This window comes from Coenobita brevimanus, chromosome 22 (genome assembly GCF_032717465.1).
Source record: "Coenobita brevimanus isolate Jiangsu-jjx chromosome 22, ASM3271746v2, whole genome shotgun sequence".
Classification (NCBI taxonomy): domain Eukaryota; kingdom Metazoa; phylum Arthropoda; class Malacostraca; order Decapoda; family Coenobitidae; genus Coenobita; species Coenobita brevimanus.
Genome location: NC_136975.1, coordinates 43,907,693 through 43,926,715, shown reverse-complemented (window position 1 = coordinate 43,926,715; position 19,023 = coordinate 43,907,693). Strand labels below are relative to the sequence as shown.

Here is a 19,023-nt window from a genome sequence, read left to right as displayed (position 1 = left end):
TGTTCCTATACAACGATTGTTTCATGTTATTTTCTCAATGAATTTCAACTTCCCTGCATTCCACCCGAGGTATTTGTTGTCGCCACAGCTCCTCTTTCTAAGAATTTTTTTTTTCTCGCATATGGCACGTTAACACTCTTTTGTATATTATCTATGCAATAATGGTCGGCATTAAAAATAAAAAATGTAGCTAAAAAATTTATTATCCGAAATATTCATTGTTTGTTTACAACCGAATCCAAGTCGAGTCGAACATACCAGTGGAATTCTTGGACAGAGATCGGTAGTGGGGCGGAACTGTCTCAGATATTAATAATTCGAGGGTCTGGGTGTGTGCATGTTGGGATCTGAACTAACCATCTGGCATCATGGTATGCCGATCCATAATACGTAACTAACCATCCGTTAATTAGCTTGCTAGTGCATGTTATGGCAGAATCAGCCTAATGTATCGCTTTTGGCCTTGAGCAGCATTGGCGAATGCCATTCAGCGCCTTACGTGTACGGGGGAATTATTTACTATGAATGTCTGATGTTTATCAAATCCATTGACCCAATACCCTTAAGTGGTATATGTCATGGGAAAACTCTGCATGTTTGTTGTGTTCTGGTCATGGTGCTGGAGCGGAATACCTTCAAGTAGTGGTTGTGATTAAAGCCAGCTTACCTTGTACAAAATCCCTCATCCCTGTCCCTGTCCCCTAAAAGATGGTTCGTGAACTGCAGGAGAAGCGCAATTTCAACTTGCAGTCCATTGGATTTGTGTTCAGATGAACCAGGGACCACAAGCATACCATAACTATAGTCGAGACAGCGAGAGGTGGCGGAGAAGCTCATCCCACTCTCTTCCCACTGGAATGTCTGTGATTGGTGGATGGTGGGGTGGGAGGTGCGTGAGTGAGGTTAGGAGTCCATTTGATGACCAGTACAGGTGTATCGTCTAATCTGGAAAGACATCGTCACCTGCCTGGTGCTACTCTCTCTCTCTCTCTCTCTCTCTCTCTCACACACTCTCTCACTCTCTCTCTCTCTCTCTCTCTCTCTCTCTCTCTCTCTCTCTCTGTATGTATGTATGTATGTACGTTTTTTCTAACATTTTGTTGTGATGTGTTTTTATTATTTTTTTAAATCTTTTTTCATGGTCATGAAATACAAAGGAAAATACTGTATTTATCATGCTGTACTTATGCAGTCAGTATCCTATTATAAGGCTTATCAAGTCATCCGTAATTCATCGCCGAATTTAATAACCTTAAATGTACTGCACCAGCCTCCCCCCTTCTACCCATCTCTCTCTCTCTCTCTCTCTCTCTCTCTCTTCGTGAAAAAAGGAAACATTAGAGGGGTATTGATAAAGGATTTGATGTAGAAATAAGTTTCATAATACATAAGGAAGGAAGTTAAAATGAAAGGCAGCCAAGAGTGTGTGACCTGAGGAGGGGAGGCTAATTCTCAAGGGACAATATATTCTGGTGTGTGTGTGTGTGTGTGTGTGTGTGTGTGTGTGTGTGTGTGTGTGTGTGTGCGCCCCTCTCTCACTATCATACTCCAGGACTTGTACACTGTTCCACGTCAATAAAGTCATTACCGGTATATGCAATCCCTCCACGTATATATATATATATATATATATATATACTATTTTGCTTACATTTTGTTGTGGCGTGTTTCGAGAGAGAGAGAGAGAGAGAGAGAGAGAGAGAGAGAGAGCAACATAGGGAAGAAAGGGTTAAGGAGTGGCAAGTATGGACAGGTGGATCTTGTGACCTGTGATTCCCTTCAGCCCTCCATGACAATCCCCAGGGACGTGAGCGCAGTGTGAGCCTCAGAGAATGTTTGCCTTTGTTTCCTCTGTATTTTGCATCTTGACTCTTCACCTCACCTTCCAGCTGCTTTTTCTGCTTGTCCGACGGAATGCATTGCTTTTGGCTTGAGATGTATATTGTATGGCCATTCTAATGCTTTATTCTAAAATATAAACTTAGCAGACCTGCGTTCAATCGATCAAAAAAAAAAAAAAATCTTGACACAGATGAACAATGTTTTCACAATGAGCGATGCTCCTGTTCGTGTTGGTTTAAGCCAGTTTATTCTGAATATTTCCCAACCATATGGTACATAAATCCTTCTTTATGGTTTTTCTGGGAGAAATAGCTGAGATTCACAAGCATGAGAATTTTACTAAAGAATTATTTCAAAAGTTTCGACCAGTGCTTTAAAGTGACAAGACAAAGCTTACATAGATTATTTTATGATTGTGTACACTCATTGCTTAATTCCCATATATATATATATATATATATATATATATATATATATAACTGTACTGTATGTATAAATATATGTCTGAATGCATGCATGTACGCCCTCCGGAGCGACGGGGTAGGGGAGAGAAGAAAGGGGCTTAGGATTGACAAGTATGTCCCGGTGGACCTGATCTTGTCATTACCACTCCCTCAAAGCACACGTGTTTCTCTTTCTGTATTCTTCTCTCTCTCTCTCTCTCTCTCTCCTCTCTCACTCTCCTCACTCACTCTCTCTCCTTCCCTGATTTTGGCTTATGGTGAGTATTATCCTGTCCTTTCTAATGTTTTACTCCTTAAATGTTTTTGGCTGGACTTTCATATTCTAGAATATCAACATGCACACCTGTATGTATTGTGATATACCATAGGTAATAGTCTGTGTACACATATTAACTGCTGTAGCAATAAATAAAGCATCGAACCATGGCGATCAATTTGGTGACGGTACTATGAGGGAAATATAAGCGCTGTCACATCTCCCCATTCTGCCCATCACCGTAGACCAATCAGGGACGAGAGAAGGAAAGCCTTTTCCTCAGTCCTCCCTGAGGGAGGCGCTTCTCCGCCACCTCTCGCTGTCGCGACTGTAGTGGAGTCATCTGTAGTGCAATTCATTGAATCGTCCCCAAGGTTGGAGTAGTTATTATACATTATAGTATATGAAAGTAGTTAGTCATCCTACTGATATTTAGATACTATTTCTGAAGTTGTGTTAACCAGACTGGGAGCTCCAACGCAGAACAAAGCTGTAAATCTCAGAATTGTCTCCAGTAAATATTTTGAGGTGGTGCTTCACATCACCTCTAGCATTTTTTTTATTTATTTTTATTTTTTAATATAGAGTTACTGAAGCATGACAGTACAGTGTCTCACCACCCCCGGATGATTTTATTCAATATATATAAGGAAGATTCTTGGGAATGAGGGTATTAGAAATAAATGTCTTAATTCCTTCATGGCCAGGGGTCTCTCTTAAACTGAATTAAATTAGTGGTGATAGTAAAAAAAAAATAATAATAACTAGCAAATGGGTTGAGAGTGGAGTAAAACTTCATTGTCAGACAACTTGAGGGGAAAATCCAGTGATAAACTTGTCTGACATAAGCAAACTTTCACTATCTATCTATCTATGGCCCGACGCCCTAATCCCGCAAAGGGTGGCCGCAGACAAAACGCCTCCAAGTTGCTCTGTCACCCACCATTTGACTACCCTCCCCCCAACTCACCCCCTCCTCCCTCATATACCTCTCAACTCCAAACTTTCACGCTTATTGGAATTTGGGGATTTATTTGGCACTTCCCAAGGCGGTGCAAGACAGCCCAACTCAGCGCCAGTCTGAAGCCTGGATAAACAGTGAGAGTTGGGATCAGAAAGAGCATGTAGCCATAAAAACTGGCCAAAACCAAAATTGAGCTGTATGGCAAAGATTGGTCAGACACATCAACCCCATATAGAAATGGGAAAAGAAGAAAGAAAAATTAGACTTTAGTAGCTATATGTAAAAATTTTGTTGTTACTGTAGTAGTAGTAGTTGTTTCCTAGGCAGTCTGGCCGAACAGCCCCGAGCCCCTTAGGAAGGTCCATGGCCTAGACCGGGCTTTCCCACAGAGCTCTCAAAGAGTGTATATTATGTTGTTGGCGTTGGTGATTGTGTGCGATGCAGTCTTCTATAATGTGCTTAATAGTATGGGGTGCTGTGTTGCATCCTGGACAGGCATCAGCGACGGAGTCATCCAGCCTCTTCTGGTAGCTTAAGAGGGCTGGATGGTGCCCACATCTCAGCCTGGCCAGGTGGACCCTGTCCTCACGGGGAAGATAGGATTCAGAAGGGTGGATGTCAGGAGGCCGGGCATGCTGCTGCGTGTTGTCTTTAAGTGACTGAATGGAGCGGCGGGTGATATAAGTGTGGATGTGCTTCTGGAAGCTGGTCTGAGGGGGGAGAGATGACAGTATCTGTGTATGATATCGTGTGCTGGGTGTTGTTTTAATGTTCCTTGGTGCGGGTGGATGTGCCGCCATGTACTGTAGTGGATGTTGTTGGTTTGTGGAGGCTGCAGCAAGAAACTGGGTGCCTCTCATGTCTAGGTGTTCCTTGACTTTGAGGACTTTGGTTTCTTGATGTGTGGTAGGTGGTGGCGACCATCATCCACTCACTTGATGTAGTGCTGCCTACTTCTCCCTTAGCCTTTATCATTCTTTTTCTGTGCCTGCCCTCCTCTCTTCCTATTTCTCCCATCTTTCCTGTCACTTCTTATTGCTTTTCTTTCCTTTATAGGTGGCTTTACATTGAGTGACAAGCCTAATGGTCTCCTGTAAGCCAAGAAACCATTTACAACGCTGGGTGGTAACCATATAACCAAACCATACGTGTTCCCTACGTGTCAACAAGTGGGTTGGTGGAGGGTTAGTGCCCCTCCCCGTAAAACAACTAACTCAAAAGTCAAATGGCCACCCCTTACGGGATTATGGCATCTGGCAGTAGGTAGGTAGGTAGGTTTCTTGATGTAGGTGGTCTGTGGGTGTAGTAGCTGTGCAGCCTGTGATTATTTTTAGAGCCTTGTTCTGTATGGTCTGTAGAGTGTTGTAGTGTGTTTTGGTGAGGTTAGAAGCCCAGGCAGGGCTTGCATAATTCATCACTGAACGTATGTATTGTTTGTATACTGTGGTGGTGGTTTCTTTGTTGTGTCCGAATGTTGTATGGGCAAGTGACCTCAAAGCACTGAGTCTTGGTGTTATTTTATTTTTAATGTTTGTGATGTGTTGTTTAAATGACATTGATGTATGTTACACCAAGGATTTTGGGCGTGTGTGTGTGTGTGGGAAGGGAGTGTTGTTTATAGTGAGGTGTGGGATGTGACTGTGTTCTGCTGTCCAGTTTGTGAGAAGGGTCACTGTAGATTTGGCTGGGGCTATTTTGAGCCTGTTTGTGGTGAACCATTCGTGTACTGTGTTGAGGTAAGGTTGAATGATGTGTGCAGCTGTGTTTGCGTTTTGGTGTGTACATGTAAGTGTTATATCATCTGCATAAGAGGCTATGTGTATCTGTGGTGTGTGGGGTGTGGGTACGTCATGCATGTATAGGTTAAAGAGTGTAGGAGACAAAACAGATCCTTAGGGGACACCGTTTGTGAAGTTTCTGATGTTAGAAGACTGACCGGCAAATGTTACGTGTGCACATCTGCCTGCTAAGTAGTTTGCCAGCCATCTTTTTGTGTTATTGTGCATGTTTGTGTTGAGAATTTTGTTTGTGAAGTTGTGGCAGGGTATGGCATCAAAACCTTCGCTAATGTCTAGTGTGACTAGGAGTGTTCTGTGTGGTGGCCTAGCTGAATTTATGCCATCGAAAACTCTCTGTGTAAGGTCTGTAAGGAGGGTGTTTGTGGAGTGTAGTGGCCTAAAGCCATGTTGTGACTGGGCTACGGGAATGTGAGGTGTGACTAGTTGTAGTACCAGTCATTCGGTGACTTTAGAGGGGGTGCAGAGGAGTGTGATGGGGCAATGTGAGGAGGGTAATGTGGGGTCTTTGTTGGGTTTAGGGATAGTGATGATATTGCCATGTTTCCAGATGTTGGCCTAAAGCCATGTTGTGACTGGGCTACGGGAATGTGAGGTGTGACTAGTTGTAGTACCAGTCATTAGGTGACTTTAGAGGGAGTGCAGAGGAGTGTGATGGGGCGATGTGAGGAGGGTAATGTGGGGTCTTTGTTGGGTTTAGGGATAGTGATGATATTGCCATGTTTCCAGATGTTGGGCATTATGTTGTGTGAGTAGCTGTAGTTTGATATGTTGGTGAGTGCTTGTATGCCTTGTGGTCTTAGGTGTTTAAGGTGAATGTTGCTTATGTTGTCTGGTCCACAGGCAGATGAGTGCTTGAGGTTGTTAATGATGTGCTTCACCTGGTTGTATGTGAAAGGTGCGTAGTCTGGGTCAGTGGGGAACTGTCACTTACGTCGGATGATACGTCGGTCTCCGGGATGGGGGTTTAGATGGCTGACTTGTGAAAAGTGATTGATGAGAGTGTTTGCTTGTTGTTTGTTTGAGGGTATGGTGTCTGTTTTTGTGATGGCAGCGTGTGATTGTGTGGTGTTGCTGTTGGAAAGTGTGATGCTGTTTAGTGTTTTGTAGAGTTTGCTGATGTTTGTTTTGTGGTCAAGTGTTTCGAGGTAATTTTTCCAGTTTAGTGTTTGCTGTTCTGATATTTTATTGTTTATTTAAGTGTTGAGTTCTTGTATTTGTTGTACGATGTCCTGTGTATGGGGTGTTGGGGAGTGTCGCAGTGTGTCCCGTTGTCTGATGAGGCCTTGAATTTCTGGTGTGAAGTTGGGGTTGTGTCTCTTTCTGTTGCCTCTAGGGATGTGTCTTTTGTCTGCGGTTTGTATAATTGTATTGAAAGTGTGCACAGCGGTGTTGATGTTTGTGATGGGTGTACTGTTTAGTGTTTCGAAATGTTGTTCTGTTTCAGTTACAAAGGTCTCCCAGTTGGCTTTCTTATAATTAGTGTATGTGTGTCTGTGGCCAGCTTGGGTGATTCTGGTTTTGGTAGTGATGATGATTGGGAGGTGATCAGAACCTAGGGTTTTGACCACTCTCCATGATGTAGTGGGGGTGAGGTTTGGGGAGCAGAAGGTGATGTCTGGAGAAGATGGGAGGAAGAGGGCTTGGTGTGGGATATGGGTATGTTGGTCTAGATTGTTGTTACTGTTGCTGTTGTTGCTTAACCTTTATATGTGGCCAAGCAGACTCATCAGTCACAGGTAAGCAAGTGCACCTGTGGGTCCACCATGCAGGTACTGTTCAGTGCATAACCCATGTAGGGATCTGGCACCCCCTTGTGATATAAAATATGCATTCTAAAGAGATGCTTGACATCATAAAGTATTGCAGAAATAAATGTCTATGGTTTTTAACTAAAACTTACAAGTTATATATTGAATACTCAAGACATTATTTGCTGTACTTATATTAAACTACATTTAAGAGACGAAAGCCATATACAGTACACCCTCAGTACCAATACTAATTGGTAACAGACCCTTGACATTAAAGCTGAACACCATGCTGTTGGGTAATTTCCCAGGCATCATGGCTTTTATCGAACAAAGATTGTTAAACATAGTGCATTGTTCAACCGTACAGTCGTACCGTACACGGTAACCTACAGCTAGGTCTAAGTGGCTCTTTTTCTCAGTAAATGCTCATTTTTTTTTTTTTTTTATGAGGAAAAAAGAACCAAAGGCAACAAGCCTGCAAAACTGTTCCTTCCAAGAGAAAAACAAAATACAAGAGAGAGCCAAATTCAAGATCCGATCATTTTGAGATGCATGGACACACTGCGTTTGAAAGACTGGAGATCATAGGAAGCAGGAAATACAGACAGAGGGAGACAGTTCCAGAGTTGACCTGTTGCATAAATGAAGGACTGGGAGTAACAGTTAACTCTTGCATTAGAGAGTTGGACAGAAGAGGGATGAGAGTTTGCTGCTAGACGGGTGTTACGCGCCCGTTGTAGAGGTGGAGAAATGCATGCAGACAGTTCAGAGGAGCAGCGACCATTGAAGTAGCGGTAGAAAAGAAATAAAGATGCAACAGTGCGGCGAAGAGACAGAGGTTGAAGGGAGTCAGTAAGAGGAGGAGAGTTAATGAGGCAAAAAGCCTTTGACTCCACGCTATTGAGAAGAGCTGTATGTGGGGAGCGTCCCCACACATGAAAGTTGTACTCCACGCAGGGGCGGATAAAACCCCTGTGTAGAGTCAACAATTGTGCAGGGGTAAAGAAGGAACGGAGTCGGCTTAGCACACTCAATCTCTTGGAAGCAGATTTTACAAGAGATGTAATATGATCTTTCCAAGATACGTCCCAAGTGAATGAAACCCCAAGCATGTTCAAGGATGATGCAGGATTAAGCTGAATATTATTAAACATTAATGGCCATACCTGTTGATTTGTCGGGTTGATAGGTGCAAAAACTGAGTCTTTGATGCATTAAATACAACCAGATTATTTTTACCCCAGTCAGAGATATGAGCCAAGTCAGACATTAGGTGTGCCATAGCCTCATCCCCTGTTTGTTGAAGTAACTGCTGAGATGGATGTTGTGGGAATCGAATGGAAAGGTGAAGGGTGGAGTCATCAGCATATGAGTGGACAGGGTTAGATGTACAGCTTAGAAGGTCATTGATGAATAAAAGGAAGAGGGTTGGTGATACGACAGAGCCCTGAGGAACACCACTGTTAATAGATCTAGGAGAAGAACGATGGCCGTCTACAACAGCGGCTATAGAACGACCAGAAAGGAAGCTAGAGATGAAGGCACAGATAGAAGGATAGAAACCGTAAGCGGGCAGTTTGGAAATTAAAGATTTATGCCAGACTCGATCGAAAGCCTTTGAGATGTCAAGTGCAATGGCAAAGCTTTTGCCAAAGTCCCGAAAGGAGGATGACCAGGAGTCTGAAAGGTAGATGAGAAGATCGCCTGTGGAGCATCCCTGACTGAACCCATACTGATGATCAGAAAGAAGGTTGTGATAGGAAAGATGCTTTAAAATTTTTCTATTAAGAATAGACTCGAAAACTTTTGAGATACAGGATGATAAAGCAATTGGACGATAGTTAGAGGGTTGGGAATGGTCACATTTCTTTGGGACTGGGTGAATGAGAGCAAACGTCCAGCGAGAAGGAAAGGTACAAGTTGATAGACAAAGGCGAAAGAGTTTGCCCAGGCAGGGTGTAACCACAGAAGGACAGTTCTTGAGAACAACAGGAGGGACTCCATCAGGCCCATATGCTAACTATGTGTGTATTCTTACCTTTCAGGAAGTAATTGCACCGCAAATAAAGATTGCAAGTATGCCTTTGATAAATCTATGTTCATTTGTAATCGGCTGGGAGTGAGACAAGCCTTTCTCACTATCCTGGATGACAGTAAGCTTCTCCTTTAAAAATAATATTTTCCTCTTGGCCTTGGTTACTGGGGGAGAGGCTCTTGAAGGTTGTGATGCCTACATCAGGCAGCAGAGGTACCGGGTAGGTAGTACAGTAAACTCCCAATTATCCATCGTCAGAATGTCCACCCCAGCACAATATCAGGTGCTGCTGGCTTGGCTCTATTAATGCATTATCTGGAGAAATTATGCCATATCCAGCACCAAAATGGGACATACCCAGTGGCTCTATGCAATACCCGGCATAGAGATGTATCAACCAGCTTGTAAATGGTAGCCAACTGGCACTGTATTACTGTACAGTAATTTATCATTGTTATACTTTATGCCTAATATTCTTCTTTTACTCATGGGAAAGATTTTAGGATAGAAGGTTAAGATGAATAATATCCAGCTTAGTGCCGATTATTGAGCCAGTGAGGGGTACTATCCAGTATCCAGCATTTTGCAATATCCGGCGTAGGGCTTGGCTGAAGTACGCCAGATAATTGAGAGTTTACTGTATTTGGTGACTTTGCAGTGTGATGGAGGGAGGTCCTCTCATGATGCTAGTCACCCAGAGACATGCCAGGGAGTGTGTGTGTGTAATTCACCAGGTCGGTCAGGATCACATGATGGACGTGATCATCAGCTTTTACCCTCCCGGAAGGGAGCTGAGAGCTCATATAGTCCGATCTAAGGGCAAGGCTGTGACCTTCACATATGCACACACCCATCCTCTTGCTCAAGGGGGACAATATCCACCCACTTCGTCAGTGAAACTTCGCAACCTGAGCGAGGCGCGAACTCCCGTCTACCAGATGGCAAGCGAGAACGTTACCACCGTGCCAGCGTGTGTGTGTGTGTAGTGATGCCATGCTGGTCGGTGTTTCCCTTGCATCTATTCTTTTGCCAAGCAAAAATGTATTAAATGAACATACGTTCAGCCAGCTATGGTGGTCATTAAAACGAAATTCATTAAAAAAGGGTTCGGTATATCGAGGGTTTACTGTACCAGTAATTTTAAGCTATTCAAATAAAACTGTCCAGTATAAGGTTATACTGCACTGCACTAACTGTGAAAATAAAGCCACGAAACTGTAACCTTTCAGTCAGAGTAGGTTGCTGTTTTATTAAATGCAGATAGCTGTTTGTTTTCCATTCAGCTTCATCAAATGTGTCAGTGCAGGCTAGTACAGTACGGTGGTTAGCTTATGCTCTGAACTAAATCTCTGCATCATGACTAAGCTTCTCTAATAACCTTTTAAAAACCTGAAGAGGCATTTGAAATCTCATATACCTGTACTAGTATTTTCACTTTAAACAGCCAGCCCCTCTTAACTGTAAGTCAGTAAGTATATATATATAAATTAATCACTACACAGGAAGTCACCACACCTTCATCCTGTTTTTGTAAACAAACTAATCCAGAAGTGTACTACTGTACTTTGGATTTTATACATATGCTGCAGATACAGTTTTATCCCGTTATGAATGACATTTTCTGTGGTACTGTATTCACTTCATTAACTTTAAAGTACAAAATGAGATGTTATAGATTTTGTCGGAAAAAAAAGACTTTCCAATATACATCAGCCCAAATTAAGTTATACCATAACATACAAACTTGGTAGGATATACCACAGGTTACTTCATCATAATCAAATGGGGCATCAGGTGGAAACCCCATTCCATAGGTTGTGGGACAGGAGGGTGATAGAGCAGTGAAACACTAGTTTGTAGTTTTGTTCACAATAGACTGTTTTAGACAACTGGTAGGCGAGTTAACGGTTGTGTTCACTGTTGTTTGTTTGGGGGCAGTGATAGACTACTTAGTGGTGTTCATTATCATCTGTTTTAGAACAGTGATAAGCTAGGTAGTACTTGGGTTCACTTTAGTCAGTTTGTTTCTGCACGACAGAGCTGGACCATTCCCATAACTTGAATACTGTTGTAGTAGCGTGAAATTCAGCGAGCCTTGATTGAAGTAGGAATGAGTCCTTGGTCACTACTCAGATTGCCCCTCAAATCATATTTTACTTTGCCATCAGTTGAGCTGCGGTTAGAAAAGTGATATACCATACATTTTTATCCACAGGTGTTGATTGTTGGTGGTAGACCATGAGTTCATCTCAGAATGCCAAAACAGGGACATCTCAAAGCAGGGTAGTGACGACGGCCAGAAACATAAAAGCAGCGATAACCCAAAACTTCAAGGCAGTGACAACCCAAAGCAAGGCAGTGATAACTCAGAACCAGGCAGCACCAGCCCAGAATAACAACACAGCAGGAACAAGCCAGAATAAGAATGCAGCAGTAGCAACACAAAATAGTGCAGCAGTGACAAACCAGAACAACAATGCAGCGGTAGCAACACAAAATAGTGCAGCAGTGACAAACCAGAATAACAGTGCAGCAGTAGCATCACAGAATAATGCAGCAGTGACAAACCAGACTAACAACACATCAGGGACAAGCCAGAACAACAATGCAGCATTGACAAGCCAAAATAACAACACAGTAACAAGCCAGATTAACAACCACTCAGGGACAGTCCCAAATACCAAGGGAGTGTCAGCCTTGATTACGAGCACAACAGCACAAGTTACCAGCAACACTACGGCACAGAATATGAATGACAGTGATAAGGCAAAGGCTGAGAAAAGGGGCCCAAGCAAGTTACAGCTGGAGAAGTGGACATCCTCCATTAATTCATTATTATCCGTAAGTTTTATTAATGATTTGACTACCGGATACGTTTATGTAAAGCTACAGAATGTGGTGAATGTTTTTGGCGTATCAGATAGACCCAGGATTCCAAGGACTTGAATGATGAGTGGAAGTGTGGCCTATTGGATTGGGCAAACTTGGGCTGTCTGGATGCTGCTGCTCCTCACCTTGCCCTAGGGTGGGAAAGGAGGGCCAGTCTGACCACTTATTCAGTATTTATTTTTATTAGGTGCAATACATTTATTATACTGCAGTTTAATGTATGCCTGTACTAGAGTTTGTTATATAATGCATTCAGAGTGTATGGAAATCAGTATGGCTTTTTACTTCTCATAACAGTTGGTTATTGAGATTCAATTCCTGTTTGTGGAATACAGCTGTACAGTAGTAGTAGTAGTACCGGTAGTAGTAGTTGTTCCCTAAGCAGTCTGGCCGAACAGCCCCAAGTCCCTTAGGAAGGCCATGGCTGAGACTGGGCTTTCCCACAGAGTTCTCAAAGAGTGTATGTTGTGTTGTTGGCATAGGTGATTGTGTGCAATGCAGTCTTCCATAATGTGCTTAATAGTATGGGGTGCTGTGTTGCATCCTGGACAGGCATCAGTGACGGAGTCATCCAGCCTCTTCTGGTAGCTTAAGAGGGCTGGATGGTGCCCACATCTCAGCCTGGCCAGGTGAACCCTGTCCTCACGAGGAAGATAGGATTCAGAAGGGTGGATGTCAGGAGGCTGTGCATGCAGCTGTGTGTTGTCTTTAAGTGACTGGAGCGGCGAGTGATCTGAGTGGGGATATGCTTCTGGAAGCTGGTCTGAGGTGGGCGAGGGGGGAGAGGTGACAGTATTTGTGTATGGTATCGTGTGTTGGGTGTCTGACTTGCATTAGTGGTTTGTTATCTTAGTATTCTTTTCTAGTACAAAGAAGCAGAACCTTCATTTTTTCCAGTTATTATTGTCTGAACACCTCATGTAGCCTGAACATAAACATTTTGACAGCATGCCCATAAGTTATTAGTTTTCTTTCACTGTAGTCTATCTGAAAGTAGAGAGTAAGGTTTCAAGGTGTTCAGGTTTCAGTATTTAATTTTCTAGTGCATTAGCCTTGGAATACAAATACAGGTGCAGGTACAGCTCGTTGTACAGGAATGACATACAAGCCTTCAAAACTCATTGCTCTGTATCACAGGAAAATTATTCATAAAATACTGTTTAGCCTATTACTTTTCACTACTGTATTTAAAAATGCATCTCAGAGGCCTGTAAAACCAGACTGCAGTATTTCATTGACCACATAGATAAAATAGAGGTGTATCTCATGTCATATGCACCTGTGTACATATTATGGTAATTAATCCATTTTGATCCCACTTACTCGATGTAGTGCTGCTCTCGGGTGACTGTCCTTTCCTTTCTTCCTGTCTTCTTTCCTTTTTAATTCGTCTGTCTTTCTTTCCTTCATTCATTCCTCTTCTTTCTGACTATGGGTGACTCTACACTGAGTGCCAAGCCACATGGTTTCTTTTATGCCAGGATACCATGTACTACGCTGGGTGGTAACCATATAACCAAATTATGGCACCTGGTAGTTTAGTGGGTAATAAGGTGCTCCAATTTGATTAAGCCTGTGCAGGTTTACATCCAAGAGGTGTTTGGGGTTTATTGCTCATGTAATGCCACTCAGGGATGAGTGAGGATGGTCACTCTCATCTTAATTCCCTCACGCATGGTAAGTTTTCTGCAAGTTTGTGGTACATGATCAGAGAATATGCTGCGAGGGCAATCTGGACTCGTGCATAAAAGAAAACATTCCCATGGATTTTATTTCCCACAGAAATTGGTTATATTGGAATAAACTGTATACCATCATCTTTGCTGATGTTTATACTGTACTATACAATAGGCTAATAAAAGCACACAAAACTGATGAGTAAAACTATCAAAATTCAATGAGAATAATGTTGTTCAACAGTGAAAATAACTTCCCAACACCTAGCGCAGAATTTTGCCTGCACCATGCAAGAGTTAAGCATATGTCTAGATGCAGAATATCATGAGCTTTCACGTGATGTTTTCGGAATTCCAATACAACCAATAGTTTTTTTGTAAATTGCAAAAAATCGCACATGTGCACTCCCCCTGCACAGAAAGCTGAGAGAAAGCCAACTGTTTGAGCGCGTTGTCCTTCAAATAGACACCCTCCCCAATGATGCAAAGATTGACACACTTCATGCTAAAACATAATTATTGGTGAATGTTTTTGTCCAGAATTGCCTAATCGGCATCCCTTCAGACAAACACTGATAGTGCGGCAAAGTGCGTCATCGGTTACTCTTCAGCCTAATACCATATTGACGTGTTTTGCTTCATCATGCGCAAGAGGGTTAAATGTCAGGACTAACTCGCCTAGCTGCAGGCTCCTACGCTCCTCATAGAGCAACACAGGATTGGATGATGATGATGATTTTGATCCCATGTCAGTTCCTTAGAATCCTCAACTTCTGTACCTCTCCCACACTCTCAGTTGTTATGTTTATCTTCTTGCACCTTCAAATGCATTCACCTGTAACCTTATTACCATCCTTTTCATATCCACTGTCTCGATATTACTGTCCTACACCATCTATATACTCTTCTACATCCTATCAATAAACCTCCATCTTCTAGAATCTCCCTGATAATGTTTATAGGATCCAGCTTGCATATCTTCCTTAACTGCCCCATTTCTGCTGCTTCACATTCCAAACTAATGTTGCACTGTGTAACATTTGTGTATTATTGTGGTCATTATTTGGTACACTTTCATGCAGTCCACTTACAAACCTTTAATGTAGGCCAAAAATCTGCTGTATGCAGTAACTAGTGTGTTCCAGACAGACTCAGAGAATGTAAGTTTTAATATGATGAATGAATGACTGAATGAAACAACTCTTCATAATTATACTGTATTGTACATCTGGTGTGGTATCTGGTAGTCTAGTGATTAGAGTGCCTGCTTTGAAAATGTGTTTGAAGTCAGTCTTCAAGAGGTGATAGGAAGTTTTACAGTTATGTAATGTCACTAAGGAAGTAAGTTGGTCATCTGTCCTGTGCTGGAATATGGTCTGGTAGCCAAGCCTTGAGCCCCTACTCTTCAAGAGGGGTAATAAGGGTTTGGTTGTTACTGATTTTTATATTGGTAGTTACTGATGTTTATATTCTGTTTCTTCTGTTTATTGTTAGGATCCAGATGGTGTCAAGTACTTCCGACAGTTCCTGGAAGATAAAGAGCCTGATGATGGGAAGGGGGAGCTCACAAAATACGTTGACTTTTATGTGGAGTGTGAGCAGTACAAATCTGAGTTCAAAATACTTGAAGAAAAAGCTCTCAAGATATATGAAAAATATCTTGCAGTAAGTAAACTTTGTTATATTTATATATTTGTTAGCTTTATGTACAGTATATATAGTACTATAGTTGTGTTTTCTAAAGCAAACAAATTACAGTACAGTGTATAGTGAATCTGCTACATGGACTGTGCAGTACTTTCCCGTACTTTTCAGTAACAATAATAAAATAAAACATTGACTAATCCAGAGAGCCCAGTTATTGATGATGGTAATAACATGCCTTTATCATGGATGTGAGGTAATTTCTGGATGATATATGGAAAGTCAGTGAGTGTACTACTCACTGACTTGCAGTAAAACTCCTTTATTGTATCCCTCATTGGGTTAATAAGCAAAAGGAAAAAATGGAATGGATGCCTTATTTGAAAGTATTATGCAATAAGACTAAATTTTATTACTGACTGGAAACTATAAAAATCAGTATGATAATAATTATGTGCACGGCATATCCCATGAACACTTTCAGGCACAGTCATGCTTTTTCAATTGTACGATGTCCCTTAAGGATGAAAATTTCATGACACTGTCAGAGATGAAGGGATTCAAAGTCTCCACTCACAGAACACATGCTAAGTTTCGGATGTGCTTGGTATATAATGTCCTCGCTACAGGCAAAGTATGAGGTAGCTCGTACATCAGAGTTGATAGATTGCTAACGTTGTAAATCTTGTTTTTAATGCAGCATGAAGATTAACACAAACCATCAGAATGCTTGAAGGGATGAACTGGATAAAATTTACAAAAGAACCAAAATTAGAATCATTTACACAACTAAAGAGAGAGAGAGAGAGAGAAGAAATTATTGTACTATACAAGTACAGTATACAACAAGAAAGTGGATTGAAGGGGAAGAGGAAAGGTAGAGAAGAATGGGGGATGACAACAAGGTGCAGAAAGTGAGAAATGTGAATGTTGGGGGTAGGGTTGCAAGAGGCATACCGAAAAAGACCTGGGACGAGGTCGAAGAGTGTGACCTAAGAGATAAGGGACTGAATAGGGAGGCTGTTAGAAGTCAAACAGCATGGAGAGCTGCCATAAGGCGACCAAGGCCAATGCATGCAGGCATGATAGAGCCTTGATAAATGAAATGAAACAACCAAACGAGCTAGTAGCACAGAGTTGTTTGGATATCTATTAATGCAGTTACTTCAGTGAATTCTTGGGATATGGTCAAGGATAAATAGGTGGCAGGGTATTAAATGTTGCTTTCAGTTAACCTCTTGTGGTCAGAGAAATTACTTGCACACTTTTTGTTCTAATACCAAACTTTCTTCATCAGAGTAAGGCATCATGTACCCAGGGAGTTAAAACTACGGTAATTCAGATTTTTTCATGCACAAATGACACAAGGATTGTGTTCCTGCTAATGCCAGGGGATTTTATTCAGCTGGGCAAGTCCTTTCTTACTCATTAGATTCTGTGCTTCTTAACTTGTCGGTTTTGATTGCAGTGGCAGATAACATTCGAATGAAGGAAGAGTCTTTGATAGTAACTCATTAACCTCTGGTCCTTTCTTCCTACCATGTGACTTACAAACAAAAGCTGTACAGTACTAAATATATGAGCAGATTATCTTTACAAACAGATCCTTAAGTTCATAAAGGCTAAAGACCTCATAGTACAGGTATTGCATTCACTTACCTTTGACATGGCTGGAAGTTATCTTGTTCATTCCATCAGTGCAAATTCATTGGTGTCATCTACAATATAACTACAGGCATATTCTCATTGTTCTGCATATTACTGCCAATATTCCAGGTGGGGGCAGACCAGGAGCTGCCAGCTGGGGATGGGTGTGCCGACATTGGAGACAAGCTGGATGAAGAAGGATTGGAAGGAGTGACCCTCTTCGATGAACCTCAGAAGATCATTAAAAAGACCATTGCAGATGATCTGTATGTTGATTTTTGTTTGAATATTAAGGAAAAGCTTAAGCTGTAAAGTACATGCAACAGTAAGGAAGAACTTATTACATGACTTAGTCAAATAAAGCATGAAGAAAGGAATAGTGGAGAATTATATATGTACAGTAATGATGACACTGAAACACTGAAGTTGAAAGCACTACCCTTACATAATAATGTAATTGTATTACTTGCTATGCAAAGTCTAACTAAATACTTGCAGTTAGTTACCTAAGAAGTATGCTTGCCTTTGGCCTTCAGTGTTAAAGACAAATTGAGATAGGAATCATTTGATTCACTTTTGTAACTTTATCTACTGGTGAAACTTGTTAAAAGTATTTATTGAATAAATTATATAGACATATTGTAGTGTAAAATAGCAGTCTTTCAGGACTAACTTTTAAAGAGTTAGTCTTCTCTTCGTCAAACATATAGTCAAAGTGCAGGTTTAAACTGCATGCATACTAGACCATTTTTCAGTACTGTACTTACAAGAAGCTGTTGTATTGAAAAAATCCAGTGTACTGGGTATGTGAAATAATGAGTGAAAATACACTTTAGTTTTGTATCCCAAATCAGAATTCCTTGGGACCAAGCAGCATTTGGATTATAAATATTTTATTTATGAAAGATGCTCCAATTATTCAAATAATGTAGGAAGTTAGCTATTTCTTCGCAGTATATGGCATAGGAATTGGATAACCACTGTAATAAAATATGGTGCCATTGAATCATTAATGTACTTAGGCAGAAGGTTGTAGTAGTCCTGTATTTGTATATCTAATTTAGTGTGTTTTATCCAGTTAGCATTTTGTTGATGGATTTTACCGGCTCAAGGACATTTACATTTAGGATGTCTTGTATAGTGCCTTGAATGCATTTTGAAGTGCGTGCATTCAGTTTTATCCCACCACCACTCCATATTGGCAGGGTTTATAAATTATTTTGTTAGAAAATCATGTTCTTGTCAGTCTTATCAGTTTTCTTGATTTTTTTAAAAATTGATTTCAAGTGCTTTTCTCCCCTTACTAAATATGCAGTATTCCTTGTTATGTTTGTCTAGTACAGTATCTATGGCTCTGTTAATGAAGAAGTCACAAGTACCTGTTATGTGATTTATAGAAAGGAACATAATTTTGATTACGGTATGGCATTATGGTAAAGTCTTCATTATATGTTGTTTTATATTTTTTTTTATGTCAAGTCCACACACACACAAAAAAAATGTCCATTAATTCTTCTGTTCAGCATATATCTCCCATGTTCTTGTTACTTCTAGGTGATTCTGTGCAGCTTGATTTGAGCAGATTCTCATACGGTAATTAAAGTTTAATTAGTTGGAGGTTGAGAATAATATGAAGAAAGATGTCCATGAGTTGAAAGTTTAAAGTTCCTCTGCTACCTGTAAAGCTGATTTGCCAATTTGTCCCAGTTTACATTACCAGTTGTATGGATAAAATTGTAATAGTTTGGAACACATCCCTGACATTATAATGAGAACTTAACTGTTTATTAGGCAAGTATGACACCTGTTATCTCTTACTCGTATCTTAAGTTGTAGTTGGACTCAGAGTTGTGAGTGGTAAAAAGCTTTGACAGTGCTGGTGGGAAGACATCCAGCCAACATTCTTAGGTTTCTGTAATGCATCATCATCTCCATTGCCTTCCTCCCTCCAGGGAACCCCTAAACAGAGGATAGTCATGGCAAGCACCTCCAGGCTACCTTATCCTTGCACAGCACCCTCACTTTCTGAAACCCATCTCATCCAGTAAAAACCACT

At 41.2% G+C, this 19,023-nt stretch overlaps 1 protein-coding gene across 3 annotated transcripts; it reads left to right on the top strand.

Annotated features, from left to right (window-relative positions):
• Positions 1-268: 268 nt before the first annotated feature.
• Positions 269-19,023, top strand: LOC145392401 (uncharacterized). Of its 3 annotated transcripts, none has more exons than XM_080266810.1 (4): positions 269-323; positions 11,327-11,952; positions 15,171-15,341; positions 17,097-19,023. In XM_080266810.1, exons 2-4 carry the CDS (start codon positions 11,350-11,352, stop codon positions 17,277-17,279), a joined length of 957 nt encoding a protein of 318 aa, XP_080122936.1. In that variant the 5' UTR covers positions 269-323; positions 11,327-11,349; the 3' UTR covers positions 17,280-19,023. The 3 variants fall into 3 exon arrangements, with proteins under 3 accessions (XP_080122936.1, XP_080122935.1, XP_080122934.1); XM_080266809.1 differs by lacking the exon at positions 269-323 and adding an exon at positions 325-371; XM_080266808.1 differs by lacking the exon at positions 269-323 and adding an exon at positions 328-390.

Excerpts from the sequence above, each read along its gene's own strand:
- LOC145392401 (XM_080266810.1), top strand. The coding sequence starts at position 11,350 with ATGAGTTCATCTCAGAATGCCAAAACAGGGACATCTCAAAGCAGGGTA. Across the intron at positions 11,953-15,170 it reads CCATTAATTCATTATTATCC|GATCCAGATGGTGTCAAGTA; the intron begins GTAAGTTTTATT and ends GTTTATTGTTAG. Across the intron at positions 15,342-17,096 it reads TATATGAAAAATATCTTGCA|GTGGGGGCAGACCAGGAGCT; the intron begins GTAAGTAAACTT and ends CCAATATTCCAG.